Genomic DNA, 19,241 nt, shown 5'->3' on the forward strand with positions numbered 1-19,241 from the left:
CCACATCCCATATCCACATTCATACATACACATCCATATCCACATCCATACATCCACATCCACATGCATACATCCACTATCACGTCCTCATTCATACATCCACATCCACATGCATACATCCACTATCACGTCCTCATTCATACATCCATATCCACATACATACATACATCCACATCCACATTCCCATTCACCTCTATACATCCACATCTACATCCACATGCATACATCCACTATCACGTCCTCATTCATACATCCACATCCTCATGCATACATCCACTATCACGTCCTCATTCATACATCCATATCCACATACATACATACATCCACATCCACATTCCCATTCACATCTATACATCCACATCTACATCCACATACATACATACATCCACATCCACATTCCACATTCACATCTATACATCCACATCTACATCCATATACATACATACATCCACATCCACATTCCACATTCACATCTATACATCCACATCTACATCCACATTCACATATATCCACATCCACATTCCCATTCACATCTATACATACACATCTACATCCACATACATACATACATCCACATCCACGTTCCACGTTCACATCTATACAACCACATCTACATCCACATTCACATACATCCACATCTACATTCACATTCACATCTATATCCACATCTATATTCCCATTCACATCTATACATCCACATCTACATCCACATACATACATACATCCATATCCACATTCCACATTCACTTCTATACAACCACGTCTACATCCACATTCACATCTATGCATATACATCTTCATGCATACATCCATTTTCACATGCATACATCCACACTCCCATCTCCACATCCACACATCCACATACATACATCCATTTTCACATTCCCATTCATATAACCCCATATGCCTTCATATCTAATCTTTTATATCACATCCATTCTCACCCTATCATCACAACCCATATACATCTTATCTCATCTCATACACTTCTTATCTCATCCCATACACATCTTATCACATCTTAACTCATCTTATATGCATCTTATCATATCTTATCACTTCCCATATCTTTTATGCATACTTCTATGCATGAAATTTAATTATGCTAAAAGTAACACTTTTATAATAAAATAATCATCTCTTATGCATACCTCTATGCATGAAATTCAATTATGCTAAAAGTAACACTTTTATAATAAAATATTCATCTCTTATGCATACCTCTATGCATGAATTTTAATTATTGTAAAAGTAACACTTTTATAATAAAATATTCATCTCTTATGCATACCTCTATGCATGAAATTCAATTATGCTAAAAGTAACACTTTTGATATAAAAATTTATCCATTATGCATACTTCTATGCATGAAAATAAAAATGATAAAAGTAACACTTTTGATATAAAAATTTATCCATTATGCATACTTCTATGCATGTAAATAAAAATGATAAAAGTAACACTTTTGATATAAAAATTTATCCATTATGCATACTTCTATGCATGTAAATAAAAATGATAAAAGTAACACTTTTGATATAAAAATTTATCCATTATGCATACTTCTATGCATGTAAATAAAAATGATAAAAGTAACACTTTTGATATAAACACTTATTCTTTATGCATAATATAAAAATTCAATTTCTCCATGATTATAATGAATTCTTTCAATTAGTCTAGGATGATAATTCCTAGAATATGGTAGGAAGTCCTCTTTTTATGCTTTGAATGAAATTATTTTATGCGTAATTTTTATAAAAATTTTGCCATAGCTCCGCTGCTATGACTGATAAATCTCAATTTTTCTAAGGGATAAAGCTTATCATTAAGAAAATAATTAGAATGGTCTCTAATTGGATCATCAATCCATAATGGATTGAATCATCAATATGCATAAACTAAAAGCATAGAAAAAAAAACCATTAATTTGGCCTCAAGCATAGCTTAATCTTGGATTAAGGAAAAGCTTTATGAAAAGCTTCATTTGGATTGAGAATGGGTCATGAGTATGACCATTTCTTGAGTGAGAGAGAGAAATTACATAAAAACCATTAGAATTTAAACATAAATGGAAATTAACTTCAATAGCATTTATTAAATTATGTAACTCTTCACTACTATTCACCAATTAACTTCAATAGCATTTAAAAAACCATACCAATTAAGCTTCTCAAGCTTGAGAGGGGTTGAGAAGAGAGAAACATTGAGAAATTATAGAAAAGAGCAATATTCACTAATTACCTTACAAATTGCTTGATTCTTTGTTCACGGTAGAGGCCCCCAACCAATCAATTGGTTAAGTATGTTGATGGAGCCACTAATGGGGATTGAAGAAAGAGGGAAGCTCCAAAAACTAGTGAATTATTAAATGAATTCACAGTTCTTGGCTTAGGTGGAGTAGAGTAACGATGCATAAACACTATATATTTTTCAACAAGGGGGAGGCTTCTATTTATAGGAAAAATTGAGCTCCTAACCAAACAAACTGATTCTAGAATTTTCCAAATCAGTTTGGTCAATTTTTGACCATTTTTAGGCCAGTTAAGCTAATTTTTTGGAACTAGACTTGAATGAGGAGAGAGGAGAGATGAAATATCTCAATTTTTATGAGTTTAAAACTCATTCAAGCATGTGAAATATGCACCTCCTTTAAAGAACTCCCCTTCCTTACATATGTCATATTTTTAATATTGCTCATAGTTTTTTACTAATAAACCTTGTACATTTTCAACTCTTCATCTTATGTGAAATATGCACCTCCTTTAAAGAACTCCCCTTCCTTACATATGTCATACTTTTAATATTGCTCATAATTTTTTACTAATAAACCTTGTACATTTTCAACTCTTCATCTTATGTGAAATATGCACCTCCTTTAAAGAACTCCCCTTCCTTACATATGTCATACTTTTAATATTGCTCATAATTTTTTACTAATAAACCTTGTACATTTTCAACTCTTCATCTTATGTGAAATATGCACCTCCTTTAAAGAACTCCCCTTCCTTACATATGTCATACTTTTAATATTGCTCATAATTTTTTACTAATAAACCTTGTACATTTTCAACTCTTCATCTTATGTGAGCATTTACTCATTTTTGGGTATCTTCTTTTACAAATTGGATTTATCTCCTCCCTACACATGGATTGATGCTATTGGCCCATAGGAACCTTAATTGGACCATAATCCAAAAATTTCTGAAAATCTAGACCCTTAGGCTAAGGTCCTTTATACCCATTTCCAATTAATTCCAATTGCACATTGGAAAGTTCTTTTTGAATTTCTGTTTCAGGGGAACTTATTTTAATAAGATGAGATAATTTTCTATCCAAAAATATTAAGAATCTGAATATTCTCTCTCTAGAATATTTTCTCTCTCTAGGTTAAAACAGTTAGAAATAAGGTCTTTATATTTCTGAAGAGGGATTGATTACACGGGGAAGATACTAGACATCAAAAAGGGGGGTTGGGGGAGGAATCTTACAAACTCCTTTCAAAATATGTTTATGCACAAATACTAATTATATCACTTTTTTGGTTCGAACAGTGATTATCTCAACACTACCTTCCTCCGTTCTATATTAAGAAATTCCACAATAACTTTTCCCACATTAAGTCCCACATTAAGTGGGAAATTCCCATAATACATGAAACCTCTCAATTTCAAAATTCCCATAATGCGGGATTTTTTCCATAATACCTAATACGGTCTTTAATCCTGAGTCGTAAGATTTTTTTCCAACAAAGAATTTCCCTCTTGTTTGGAGCTGCAAGACTGGCAAAAATTCTTGCTTCTCCGGAGCCTTTCATCTTTCCTTCCATGAATTATGATCTCACCTTTGATGTGTATATCTTTATCTTAATCTAGGGAGAGAAACGGAGGTGAGGAGGCTGTGAGGTTTCATACAAGTGTGTTTTGATTCTGAGAAGTGACCGAAGTCCAAACCCCAACTTCGTGTCACATCTTTTGGTGGAGACGGCGGGCAGGTTTTACTTAGAATTATTCTATTTTAACCTCAAGGTCCCGCATGATTAAAGGAAAGTTGTTTTAAAACAAGTAAATTTTCCTTGTTGCTACTCATCTTTTGGTGCAAGATGTTCAACATTCCGGTGTTCCGTGGATCGGAAGGAGAAGACCCGGGGAGTTATCTCCGAGAGTTTAACCGAGCATGCCGCTTGACGGGTTGGTCTATGAAGGAGAGGGCAGAAATACTTCCAGATTTCTTGGAGGGTGTGGCCTTAACTTGGCATGAGGCTTTGCCAGAGGAGTCCAAGAATGATTGGGAAAGGTTGACCAAAGCAATGAAGGAGAGATTTGGGACAGTGGAGTCGCCAAATGCTTTACTATTGCAATTGGATCAAATTTTCCAAAAGGAAGGAGAGTCAGTTTCTGCCTTTTCAGTGAGGTATGAAGCCTTATTCATCAAATATCAACAAGCTGCTTTACATGTTGTTGCTTCTTGTTCTTCACCTTCTATGGAAGATTCAAAGAGTTCTTTAGCAATGGAGCACCTTAAGATGAGCAAGTTTATCAGGGCTTTGGATCCCCGCTTGCATGGAAAAGTTCTTAGCAAAGATCCCACTAGTTTTAAAGAGGCCCTTCGTATTGCTTTGAAAGAGGACACTCTTCATATTGAGTCCACATTCCAATCTTCTCCAAGTGTGCCAACCCCACCACGAGTAGAGATAGCCTCAACATCTCAGGTACAAGCTCCATCCTTGGATCATAACATTGCACAACTTATGGCAGAATTTGCTGATTTGAAGTTACACTTAGTCAATGCAAGGCCACCTAGGGTTCCACGAACTGAGGATAAACCTAGGGATAGAAGTAGCGTCACATGCTATGAATGTCAAGAGAAGGGGCACTATCGCACTGAGTGTCCAAAGTTGAGGAAAAGTGAGGATAAAAGTTTAGCACTTTTAGAGGAAATATGCTCAGAAGAAGAGGAAACATTGATGCCATTAATGGCAAAAAGAGGTCGTAAAACTAGGAGTCAAGAAGAAGAAGAAGTCATCTAGGAGAAAAATTGGACAATCTGATTTTCCTCTTGGACAAGGATCTCTTAGTTATGACCTCTTGACAGATCTTAGGGAGAAAACGGCACAAATCACATTTGGGCAGCTTTTGTTGGCACTCTCTCCCAAGCTCAGAAAGGAATGGGGTAAGCTGGCTAGCACAAGGGAATCTAGGAAAAAGAAGAAGAGGGATAATGGGACTCCTATGGTTCAAAAAGTGGATATTGATGTAGGAGATGATGTGCCTGTGATTGATGTCATCATTGAGGGGCAAACAATTTCTAATGCATACATTGATGGAGGTGCGTCAATCAATGTCATGAGTGAAAAAACAATGAAAGATGCTGATTTAAAGTTGTCTTCTACTAACTCTCCCTATCGCATCAAACTTGCTTATAATACTAGGGTGAAAACCTTAGGAATTGTCAGGAATTTGGGAGTGGATGTATGTGGTATTTCTATGCCTACAACTTTCCAGGTCATTCCTACAAAGCCTGATGCAAGGGCTTACCCATTGATATTGGGTAGGCCATGGCTTCGCCAAGTGAAGGCGATTCAAAAGTGGGAAACAGGTGATCTTATTCTACAAGGTGAGAATAAGAAGGTGTTAAAACCATAAGATCTCTCTAGATAATTGTTATGCATAAAACATGCATAAATCAGGCATAAACTCAACCACCCAACCACCCCCAAGCCCAAGGGATGCACACATGAATCGTAAATGAAATACATCATACCTCTACCTTGATGTCCCATACCATCAAGAGGTATAACTCCAATCCAATAGCATGTAGCTAAAGTGTGAAATGGTAGATGAGTGGATATGGACCTCTACACAAGAGACCATAGCATAAGCCCAAGCTCCCAAAGCTTCCAAGCCCCCTTGAGTGTGCCCCATGCCCCTATTATATAGGAGGGCCCTCAAGTGACTCTTGACTTTCCATTCCTCATGTGTGACCCTTGGATGCCTGACCCTAACCTTAACCCTTAAGGTTAGTCCTAACCCATGCTCCACTAGACCTTGTTCCCATGCTCCCATGCTCACAAGTCTAATGTGGGTTAGCCTCCTAGTATATGCACACATAATGTGTATATAACATAGCACACATAATGTACATATAACATACTTCCCCTCTCTCAAAACATTGCACTCTTGCAATGAAAAGAAGGAGAACTGCGTTGAACAATCTCAACCGACTCCCAAGTCGAATTCTCAATTTCCCTATCTTTCCACCTAATTTTAACCTCAGGGATTAGTCAACTACAAAGTTTCCTTTCCCTGAATTCAAGTACCTTATCAGGTTCATGTGGAACATAGGATAATTCATCGACTTCAACGAGTTCTTGAGGAGTGACTGTGTCATCCTCACCTCCCAGTTTCCCTTTCAATCTATCGATATGAAAGACTGGATGAACTCTAACAATTGGAGATAGTTTTAGTTCATACGCAACCGTGCCAATCCGATATATAACTCGAAATGGACCACAATATCTAGGAGATAAATTCGAGCATTTTCCCATTGACAAAGTCTGAAAATCTTTAGGAACATTAAAATAAACCAACGCTCCTGGTTCAAAAGACCGAGATGAGCGTCCCCTATCAGCATAAAACCGTGCCCTATCATGAGCACTCCTGATAGAATCCCGAGCTTCGGTCAGAATTTCCTGCATATCTCGCAAGAAATCCCTCGATGCATCAAGCTCGATGTCCTTAAGACTGACATCAATAGGTGCCCTGAGTTGATACCCATACATAAGTATGCACGGACTAAAATAAAAGCCGTAAATTTAGAACTGTTATAGGCAAATTCCATCATTGGAAGATATTTTCCAATATGATGATTTTCTAGAGACATGCATGAAGCATATCCTCTACAATCTGATTCATACACTCTGTTTGCCCATCAGACTACTGCGGATGATCAGAACAATTCACATTCAAAGTAACTTTTTTGTTATAAACCTTTCGGAATAAAGTAGGAAAGCATGGCATTATAACAGCAGAAACCAGGGATTCATGGGTGCCCCGACATACCCACATCTACATATGGAATAATCGACATCTCGAGTTCCCATATCAACATAGAGTCATCAACGTCTCGATGAGTCACATATGTCCATCCGTAAACCTATCAGGTTGATTGTGTAAATCACCTAAAGTATGGAACTAGAGAAAGAAATGCCAGCAAAGGAAGAATCCAAATTTCCTTATCCGAACACAACAAGATAAACTTGTTTGAACTCTAAAGAAAGAGATTTCAACAAGTGAAAATGCCGATGAGATTGCCCTCATCACAACATGTAGGTTATAGATAAAAGAAGTTTATCTAGAGAATGCTCACACTATAACTTCTAGTGAATTTAGAAAATAAGATTGTCTTTGAATGTTGAGGTCAACATGCTAAGTGATGTAAGCAAAGCAACAATCTTGAGCCCAAATTATCCCATAAGATAATATATGTGAGGGATCACTAGCGTCCCATACCACCATGAGACCACCCATACATACCTTAACAATTTGAAACTCCCTAGTATGCCGTCTAGGAAAATATGAATAAAATCCTGTATAAAAGGAATAAGATGGCCTTATCCAAACTTTCACATACTAAACCTGTCTCTATATACTTGAGACTACATCAAGGAATAACTCCTTCTGAGTACATCATTAGAAAAGAAATTGAATTATTGGCGCCTTTCTAATGATAACTACCCAAAACACAATAAAGTTAGGGTAGACAAATAACTCACCTAGATACATAAGCAACTAGATATCCGAGTTGGAATATGTACAAGAGTACAAAATATACTCCAAAATTACGTGCCAAAAAAACGAAGGCAAACGCTACCTTCAAAGCACATGTAAATATTCAAAAGATCAAAAGATCCTTATAAAACCATGGATAAAAGCATAGAAGCTCCTCGAATCCATAAAAACCATAGTTGATCATAAAAATCAATGCATACCATCTAATGGACATAAATCATGCCAAAAGAAGCATTTAAAATTGGTGGCCAACTCATCAATCCGGAGTATATGAACATTGTGTTGTTCAAATAAAACTCCAAAGTAAGAAAGTGAAACACATGTGTGTAGCACTCAATAAGAAAACCCTAGACATAAGTGATCTAGGCAGAACCTGATGAGTCCATATAAAACTTGGAAAATATCCAATAAAAATCCACCAAAACAAACCGATCAACTAACCCATGATAGAATTTGTCTTAGGCTTAAGAAATTAAGCACAAACCACACTTAAACAAGTGCAAAATAAGTTATCATGGAAAAGTGTCAAAGGTGAAACACACTTTGAACGCAAATTATAGCCATCAAAAGAAATTAAGGAACATGTCCAAAAAGAATGGCTAAACAATGGTAAAAAATCATGAATACATCGTTTAGAATTAATCCAAACATAAATATCCATTAATACAAGGTATAATCGTATTAAAAATATGCGAATAACCCGCATCTATCTAATGTGAGCACGAGGAAACGTACTTCAATATTAAATAACCCTTGAAAATATTAAATTCTCAAGAAAAAGAATTATCATTATTTTTTTTTCTAATTTTCCCTAATTTTATAGGGCCTCAAAATATAATAATTTTTAATTCCACCAAACCTATCTTATGGCATTCCAAACCTATATTTTTTCAGAAAATTTTAGCAATTAAATTTGCCAAAATACCATTGATATTTAAAAAATACCAATTTTTAGGATTTCTAAAAATAATTTTAGAATATTCCTATTTTTTCCTGAGAATCCCATTGTTCACGAAATTTCCAATTCCGCCCGACAATTCTCAAATCCAATGAAAATTTACAATTTTAATGGATTTTTCTAATTTTCTGGGTCAAAAAATATATTTTTAAAGGAATTTGAATGGTCACGGGCATTCGAATGAACACACCACATGCCAAACACCAACCCCACATTTTCTCGAAATTTAAAATAACCTTTGTCTAATTTTCCACTAATTTTCAGCAATTTTTTGAAATTTTTAAATTACCCCGAACGCATTTAGAATACGAACGGTCAAAAAATTTCGGAATTCCAACGGTTTTTCCGGAATACGGAAAGCCAAAAGTTTTGGGAAAATGAAAAGACAAAAAAAAATCGGAATGTGAAAGGTCAAAGGTTTCCAGAATACGGAAGGTCAAAAGTTTTTCCGGAATTCGGAAAGCCAAAAGGTTTCAGGAAAACGGAAAGCCAAAGGTTTTCCGAAAGATGAAAAGCCAAAAATTTTCAATAAGAAATTTCCAAGAATTTTTCAGATATTTTTTAATCTCAAATTCCAATTTTTCTGAATTTTTCAAGCTTTTTCTAAGCTTTTTTTTGAAATATATTCAAAAGCTTTTTTTTAATATAAAAAAAATCATTTTTTTGGAAAAAAATAAAAAAAATAAGCTTTTTAGCTTATATTGGGAATTTGATTTTTTAGGGGGGGGACGTTTTTTCCGCCGGCTGCTGTGCGCAGCCCCCCCCTCCCATCGCCTGCGCATGGCCATGTGAGAGAGGTGGAGTCTCTTCTCTCCACCCTCTCCACCCTCTCCATTACTTTACTCTCCAATTCATTCTCCTCCCATCTCTTCTCTCTCTCTCTGTTAATGAGAGAGATTAACTTAATCCATGATTAAGTTTTTAATTAACATATCTTAATCATAATTATGATTAATGTTAAAAAAAATAATTTTAAAGAGATTTTCTCACGGAAAAGAGAAAGAAAAATCAGATTTGAGAGGCGGAGAGAACCCCACGCACACGGGAGAGCAATTCATGCATCAACACGCTGTCCCCTACTGAATTTCAGTAGAAATTGACAGAAAATTGATCGCATTACCGCGGAAAAAACCCGCAAAAATGTATAAAAATACATTTTTAATCATAAAAATGCTCAAAAATTCCTTAAAAAATAGAAAAATTTTCTAAAAATTCTAGAAATTCAGGGAATCCATCCTACAAAAATATCCACCATAAAATTTATGGTATTTTTGTAAAAAATTCCATTAATGCTCGATTTTAACCATTAAAAATAGGGAAAAATAGCATTAACTCACGGTATTCCCTCCCAACGTCGATTCGTCCATTGAATTGTAGTTACACATGTTTCAATCACCATATCGATGATCCACGTGCAATTCATCAACACAAATCAACAAAAGATAACATTTTATTAGTAAATATTAAAATTTACTTTAAAAAATCAACAATTAAATAGAGATTGCTCTGATACCACTGTTAAAACCCTAAGATCTCTCTAGATAATTGTTATGCATAAAACATGCATAAATCAGGCATAAACTCAACCACCCAACCACCCCCGAGCCCAAGGGATACACACATGAATCATAAATGAAATACATCATACCTCTACCTTGATGTCTCATACCATCAAGAGGTATAACTCCAATCCAATAGCATGTAGCTAAAGTGTGAAATGGTAGATGAGCGGATATGGACCTCTACACAAGAGACCATAGCATAAGCCTAAGCTCCCAAAGCTTCCAAGCCCCCTTGAGTGTGCCCCATGCCCCTATTATATAGGAGGGCCCTCAAGTGACTCTTGACTTTCCATTCCTCATGTGTGACCCTTGGATGCCTGACCCTAACCTTAACCCTTAAGGTTAGTCCTAACCCATGCTCCACTAGACCTTGTTCCCATGCTCCCATGCTCACAAGTCTAATGTGGGTTAGCCTCCTAGTATATGCACACATAATGTGTATATAACATAGCACACATAATGTACATATAACAGCACTCCATTTTGTTGTGGAGTGTATCTACATGTAAATTGTCTGTGAATGCCATTCTTTCGCAAGAATTCAAAGAACTCATTGGAGAAGTATTCTCCCCCTCCATCTAACCTTAGGTACTTTACATGCTTTCCTTTTAGTTTTTCAGCCCACCATCACTCTGAAATTCTGCAAATGAGTGAACACTTCACTCTTCTCCTTCATGAAATACACCCACACTTTTCTCGTGTGGTCATCAATGAATGTTACGTAGTACTTGCAGCCACCCATAGGCATAGTCTTCGCAAGACCCCATACATTTGAATGCACAACATCTAGTACATTCCTGCTTACATTTCTATCATGTGGAAATGCATGCTTTGTTTTCTTTCCAAATTGACATGTTTCATAAACTTTCTGTATACCTTTAACTCTCAACTAAGGCAGCCCTACCACAATCTCTTTAGTCTGCCAAAGACTTCATTCTTTGTCCATTTACATGCCCAATTCTCTTATGCCAAATGTCTATATCTGCAACAACTCCTGAACCATTTCCAAACATTGCAACACTCACTTCAGACATATTTACATTCAATGTAAACATTCTGCCCACTTTGTTTGCCTTTTGCAACCAGCCTGCATTTATCTTTAAAGTCTTCTACATAACAGTCATCAGGGTCAAACCATACTTGCAAACCCTGCTCAATCATCTTGCCACTAGAAACTAGAATCTTTGTAATGTTCGAATTTGCAAGCAACTTAACCTTACCATCTCTCAAACCTCACTCTTTTCCTTGACACACTCTCTCTATGTTCTATACCTCCGTATCTCCTTTTCTCCCTCTTTTATCTCTCAAACTCTCTTTCTATGTGTTCTCACACACACACCCTCTCTAATTCTCATTATGTTTCGATCCTTTGGAGAGAAAAATGCACAAACCCTCTCATAATTATCTCGCTGCCTCACTACCTCTCTCTTTCTCTCTCTCTCTCTCTCTCTCTCTCTCTCTCTCTCTCTCTCATAGACACACACTAACCCTCTCTTCCTCTCATTATCTCTCTCCTTTTTTTCTCATTATCACTCCCTCTTCTCTCTTCTTCTCACTCTCTCTCTAAGCCTTTGGAGAGAAAAATGCACAAACCTCTCATAATTATCTCTCTACCTCACTACCTCTCTCTCTCTCTCTCTCTCTCTCTCTCTCTCTTTTATAGACACACACTAACCCTCTCTTCCTCTTGCCATCTCTCTACTCTCTTGCTCATCCTCTCTCTCATTCTCACTCCCTCTTCTCTCTTCCTCTCTATCTTCTCTCTTCCTCTCACTCTCTCTCTAATCCTTTGGAGAGAGAAATGCATAAACCTCTCATAATTCTCTCTCTCTCTCTCTCTCTCTCTCTCTCTCTCTCTCTCTCTCTCTCATAGACACACACTAACCCTCTCTTCGTCTCGCTACCTCTCTACTCTCATGCTCATCCTCTCTCTCATTCTCACTCCCTCTTCTCTCTTCTCTCTTCTCTCTTATCTCTTCCTCTCACTCTCTCTCTAATCTCTCTCTCTCTCTCTCTCTCTCTCTCTCTCTCTCTCTCTCTCTGACTCTCTCTCTCTCTCTTGCATAAACACATTCGCTTACTTCTATATTTCTCTCTCTCATGCATAAACACATTTGCTTACTTCTCTCTCTCTTAGCTTGGCTCTCTCTCAATATACACACTCTCTCTCTATCCCCTGTCTCTCTCTACCCCTATGCCTCCTTTCCTCCTCGTTCTTTGTGAATATCTCACTTGATCTCTCTTTCTCTTTCTGACACACTCTCTCTTTTTTTCTCACACACACTCTCTCTCTCTCATAGACATGCACATACAACATACACACCCTCTCTTACTATCATTATCTCTCTACCCTCTTACCCATCCTCTCACTCTTTTTACTCCTTGTTGCTTACTATCTCTCTCTAATATATATGTATGTGTATATATATTATATTTTATTTTATGTTAATTAGAGAGAAAGAGAAAGGACATAGTAAAATTATGAAAGGGTGTGTGATATAATTACTTAAGTTGAGGATGGCATGCTAAAGAGTTTCTAACGTAAACATCATTATTGTTATTGAGAAAAATTGGTCTTCGTGGATGTGTATCGATTTTATGAAGTCAAATATCTTTTCTTATATTTGGTACATGTTATTTATAAGAATAATACTCTCTCTCTCTCTCTCTCTCTCTCTCTCTCTCTCTCTCGCACGCGCACGCGCGCATGTGTGTATGAGAGAGAGAGAGAGAGAGAGAGAGAGAGAGGAATTTTTCAATATTATATGTGGCATGACCCTCTTTTAGGATAGAGAGAGGAATCTTTTAATACGATATATGGGATGACTCTCTTTTAGAATTAAGAAAACTCAAATCAAAGAAACATTCAATTAGGTACATCTAGAGAGAGAGAGAGAGATGAAGCACACGTGTGTGAAAGAATTACTTAAGGATGGGCATGCTTAAACTTGTAAATTATAATAGCATAAGTAAATTTTATATGTATGCATTTTTTGCTAGAAAAATATGATTAGTATCTAGTACTAAAGAGTTTCTAATATAAATATAATTATTGTTATTGAAAAAAAAACTAGTCTTTGTGGATGTAAATCGATTTTGTGAAGTCAAATATCCTTTCTTATATTTGGATACATATTATTTACAAGAAAAAAACATTTTTTTTACACAGAGCTTAATTATAAATTTAAAATCCTTTTTAAAAATATAATGAATATTAAATTTACGTAGATTGATTTCTTTCTTAACTCTAATATACTTGATTTCCTTTACGAAGATTGAAACCTTTAATTAAAGACCATAAAATTATATACATTGTGAGTTCGTAGCTATATAGATATTATTATTTTTGCTATATAGAAATCATTAGTTTACTAGATGAAAGTTATCTTTACTATATAGGTATTCGAATTTGCTATATAGACTTCATTTCTTTGCTAGTTGTGAGGTAGGTTTTCTATATGACCATTATCATTTACTATATACACACTTCACAATGCTATATAGAAAATGTTGTTTGCTATATAGGAAAAACCTATTGACTAGTTGTAAGATTAATTTCCTATATAGATATTAGTAGATGTAAAGTCAGTTTTTATATAGATATTGTAATTTTCTATATAGGAACCACTTTGCTAGACAATAGATAATGTAATTTGCTAGTAATTTGGTAGATCAATATATAGGAAATCTTATTTACTATAAGATCTAACAAATCATTTGCTAGATAGATTAAACTTTACTATCTAGGAATGCGTTTAAGTCCCTTGTGTCCGTTCGTTAATTGTGGGCTAGCCCGATGAAGTCAAAAGCAACGCCTCTTTTGAGTAGGCGCACTTTGGCTGATGGGAGCAGCTCAGTGCCGCGCGCATTAGCTTTAACTTAGTCCGCAATGTTATCCTTAAAGCTTGTAGTGCGGGCTGGGGTCTAATCACAGGAAAACAACGTGTATTATCATCTTCAAGCAGGTAGTGGACAAGTTACGTGAGGGCCTGGAATTCTTGCTGCCGGGTTGCCTATAAATTCGACTCCCGTATGGGTACTAATTACTCATCGCAGCAGTATCGTACGCTCGTTGGCAAAAAACATGGGACGTGGTAGAAAGCTTTTTGCGCTAGCTCTGATGGCGTGCGCCATCATGTGGACGTGCATCAGTGCCGCCCGGGAGGAGCCCGTCCAGGCCAAGCCTGAGGAGACGGAGGGCGGTTACGGCTATGGCGGTTATGGCGGCTATGGCGGCTATGGCCACGGGGGTGGGGGCGGCTATGGCCACGGGGGTGGCGGCTATGGCCATGGGGGTGGCGGCTGGCCTGCCGACCGGACACAAGAAACGGAAGGCGGATACGGTCATGGGTACGGAGGTGGCGGCTATGGGCACGGAGGTGGCGGCTATGGGCATGGGGGTGGCGGGTTGCCGGCTGACCGCACGCAAGACACCGAAGGCTACGGCCGTGGAGGATACAACGGACATGGCGGCTATGGGCACGGAGGCGGCGGCTATGGGCACGGAGGTGGGGGAGGGCCTGCGGACCGAACCCAAGGAACCGAAGGCTACCATGGAGGCGGGTATGGAGGAGGTGGTGGACACCACGGACACGGCGACACCGCCCAGGCCCTACACCCCTGAAGCAAGGTATGTCTCCAGGGATAAAAGAATGCTTGCTCATGTTGTCTTTCATTTTATACTGAACTTGGTGCGTGGCTTGCCACAGTTGGATGTTTTGGACACCCCGAGAAGACTGTGCATGAATAGATGACGACACGAGCGACTGGTTTTATGTTGTACCTACAACCACTAGTTTTATGTTGTACCTACTTATCCATGCAATAGAATAATGTCTTCTTCGGCCGTTTGCTATACTCTTGTTTTAAAATTGTCCTTGTGTCAAAGAGGTTTCCATCTACAATGTTCAAAATTTGTCTTACCTTACATGAAAATGTGGGTAGTGATGCAATATTATGCATGGAAAGCACCACCACGAATATCTCTCTCAAAGCATGAAGGTTATATTGCAACCACCTCAAAAGTAGGCAAAGCATCCATACCAGCTTCAGTTCAACAAATTGAGAGGCGACATGCATTCAATGTTTCCCCATCAGGTTGCCAGAGGTTTAAGCATTGCAATTTTTTAAAGTTTTACATATGGCCATTGTGGACATTCTGTAGAAATTACTTATTAAATAAACGTCAGACTATAGACATGCAGAGGTTGACACAGTGAGGCCCTTAATCGAATATGAATTAATCAGACCCAAACGGGTTTATTTGTATATAAGGTTGTGACCTTTGGCGTCATGATTGTCGTTTCATTATTCTGTTTATAATTCTTTTAATACTATCTTTTACTAACCTTATTTATAATGATACGCTCCATAATCTTTCCACACGCCCCCCCGAATGCAAGTAGCCTTCATTGTTCAATTGTGACCATTCCAAGGTTTTTACCACATGCTTCATGCTTGTCACTTGGTAATGGTTTGGTAAACCCACATATCATTAGTTGATGTATGCTCCAGCAAACAGCTTCTTTTCTTCTACCATTTCATGGATTAAATGATATTTGAGATCCACAAGTTTTTCTGTTTCCGAATGCTTTAGATTGCTTGCCAAGTAAACAAAAGAAAGGTTATCACATAAAATTTCTAGTTGAGGTCTTGGGATAAGTTGTAATTCCTCTAGAAGCATCTGTATCCATAGCCCTTCTTTAGCTGCCAAATCTATTGCAACATACTCAACCGTAGCCGAGGATAGCGTCACAACAACTTGCTTCCTGGATTGCCATGTTATAGCACGTCTTGTAAGAGTAAATACAAATCCTGAAATTAGATCTTTGGGTATCCACACTCCCCCCCCCCCAATCGGTGTCATACCATCCCATCAAGGATGTGAGTTGACGAACATATTGGTGCTCAGAGTATCGGATGCCATAGTTAGAAGTGTAATGCAAATATCGTAACACTCTTTGTAGAGTTTTCCAATGTTTTATGTAGGGTTATGCATAAACCGTGAAAGATAATTAATGGCAAAACATAGATCAATCCTAGTTCCTGTAACTAAGTAACGAAGTTTCCCAAGTATCCTGTCATAAGGAAACGGCTTCATATATGCTTTATCTTGTGAAGTGATAGGGCAGTCTTCTTAGGATAATTTACATGTGGTAGGCAATGGAGTATGAACAACTTTGGTTGCAGACATGCCAAATTCCTTGAGGATATCAGCCCTGAGAATGTCCATGGAAAAGCAGTTAGGATGGATGTGAAGTGTTTATCTTTTAAGAATGAGATCAATGTAAATCTAGTATAATCATCGAAAAAACTAATGAAGTAGAGACTATAATCAAGGGTGGATGCCATTGGTAAGGGACCACAGAGGTTGGAATGAATGAGTTGAAGAGGCAAGATGGTTAGATGGCTACTTCTGGGATATGTAGTATTGGAGATTTTGCCATATATACAACCTTCACACACAGATATACAACTATGAGAAGGAAGATGAAAAATTGATGCAAGGTGATGTATACTTATATGTTTCATGGTGGCGTGATTTAGATAGCAATAATGCCAGAGAAGTGTATGATAGCTGGTTTGTGGTGTATGTTCGACATTATGGACCTTAGTTGGAATAGGAGTTCGGCCAAGGAGATACAACTTGCCAATTTTAGGCAAGAGGGCACATAAGTGCGACCAGAGGGTAGTTTATGGCAGATGAGACAATGTGATGACAAAATTCAATGGAAGTGTCTGGAGAAGTAAGTTTAGTAATAGCAATTAGGGCATGTTGTGTGGCATTGTTGCCAAACTAAACCTCAAACGAGGTGCGTAGTGGAAGGTAATGAGTCAGCTTACCCAATCATGTCGAGAAGTGAGATGAGAGGTAGCTCTTATGTCAAAAATCCACATGGATGAAGGGGTAATGGTAAGTGTGTCAATGGCCATGAATATGCAAGAAAAGCATCTTCATTGGAGGATGCATCATACTCCGGTGCCTGTTCATCCTCGTTATCAGAGGTTGAAGGACTTTCAGAATCTGATGCATAATAAGCCTTCCCATGACGATATTTGTGTCTACCCTTGCGTTGCTGGCTAGATCAACAATCACGGGCTATGTCCGGGCTTTGAGCAAATCTTACAAAATGGTTTGGTGAGTGTAAATTTCCCAGATGAAGGACGAGGTGGACTGGACCGGAGAGAGTAAGAGGAATTATAAGTTTTAGCAGGGCAGAATGATGGTTTAAAGTGAGAAGAGGTACTAGCAACCATAGCAGAAGGTGTAGCGTGAGAGGAGGTACTAGTAACCATAGATAAAGATCATTAGGAATTTTTTGGACCCAAAAAGGGCCTCTAAAGATTCTTAATTTTAAGGGATTAAAGCTTAAAAAGCTAGGCTTAAGGGAGACAAAGGCTATGATGACCCTTATTTTTTACCTTGCCACATCAGCCATACCTCTCTAGTTTCACTTTTTAAAGGGAATATTCTCATACTCTCTCTCTTACTTTTTGACTTTTCTCATACTTTCTCTCTTACTTTTTGAATTTTTTATCTTCACTCTCTACAAATTGAATCTTTCTTGTCAGTTTGAAATCTTCTTTCTCATTAACTCCCACCATATCTCCCTTCCACATCAGTAAAACATTCTCATATTTAGGTGGGTCCCAAAAAGTGAAATTTTTTATTTTTTTAAATTTTTTAAATTTTGAAGTGAAAAAACACCACCCAACCAATATGTATGAATTTTTTATCTTCACTCTCTACAAATTGAATATTTCTTGTCAGTTTGAAATCTCCTTTGTCAATAACTCCCACCATATCTCCCTTCCACATCAGCAAAACATTCTTGTATTTAGGTGGGTCCCAAAGAATGAAAATTCTTTATTTTTTATTTTTTTACATTTTGAGGTGGAAAAAACACCACCCTACCAATATGTATGATGAAAATAAATTATTCTCTCCAAAAAGCTTATAATTCAAGGGTCATGTCAAAAGTCTTTTAGGAGCCAGTACATCCATAACTAACTGTCAAGTCGCCACAACTCCATAAACATAACTAACTATCCGGAACCACTACATCCATGAGATCCCGAAATTATGGGGACCCAAAAAAATTATTATTTTTAAAATTTTCTCATAAATGTAATTTATTGATGAAAAACTCCATGTTAGTATATTTGTATATCAAAAATATCATTTTCTACTTAGAAAAATGGATTTGTGTTAAACTTCCAATAACAAAGTTTTAACAATCTCTCTCTCTCTCTCTCTCTCTCTCTCTCTCTCTGAGGATCTCTCTGCTTTAGCTTCTTCCTCTGCTTAGCTATGGAGCCTTTGCAAGCTGTGTGTGTAGCCCCTTGTGAAGCTAGAAAACAGAAGATTGATTTACACATTCGTATTCCTGAAGAGTATGGCAGCTCTAAAAAAACCCATCCTACTGATGCACAATCTATCCAAGCTCGTAGGATAGCTAAGGAGAAAAATGTAGATCTTGGGGTTGATGGCCATCTCTATCCAATTGACCCTCCATTAAGAGCAAACCCTCTTTTCCGCGATTTATCATCTTTTATGCAATTTGTTGGTGAAGGAGAGCTTGGCTTGTTAGGATACTGCAAAAGATTGACTACAAGTGGAGCTTGGCAAACCCATATTCTCCAATCTCAATTGCAAACATCACAATAAATCAAGAAATCAAGTTTTATCAGAGAAACACTGAGTTGCTAATAAGAAGAGCCCCTTTCGCTCGCACAGTAAAGGAGATTCTCCAACAATATAGAACAGAGTTCTGTGTGCAGGGGATTGTCCTTGAAGCATTGCAAGAAGCCTCCGAGGCTTACCTTATTGGGCTTTTGAAGACACCAACCTCCTTGCAATACATGCAAAGAGGATTACTCGACGCATTCGAGGTGAGCGAGACACGATCTAGAGATCTTAGATGTTAACC

At 37.4% G+C, this 19,241-nt stretch overlaps 1 protein-coding gene across 1 annotated transcript; it reads left to right on the forward strand.

The window, feature by feature from the left end:
* Positions 1–14,361: 14,361 nt before the first annotated feature.
* On the forward strand, positions 14,362–15,166 carry LOC147616147 (uncharacterized). Its single transcript, XM_086778776.1, has 2 exons — positions 14,362–14,941; positions 15,021–15,166. The coding sequence occupies exons 1-2, from the start codon at positions 14,523–14,525 to the stop codon at positions 15,055–15,057; spliced, it is 456 nt and encodes a 151-aa protein (XP_086634902.1). The 5' UTR covers positions 14,362–14,522; the 3' UTR covers positions 15,058–15,166.
* The last annotated feature ends 4,075 nt before the right edge of the window (positions 15,167–19,241 follow it).

This window comes from Cibotium barometz, chromosome 39, assembly GCF_041138505.1.
Source record: "Cibotium barometz isolate CiBa-2024 chromosome 39, ASM4113850v1, whole genome shotgun sequence".
NCBI lineage: Eukaryota > Viridiplantae > Streptophyta > Polypodiopsida > Cyatheales > Cibotiaceae > Cibotium > Cibotium barometz.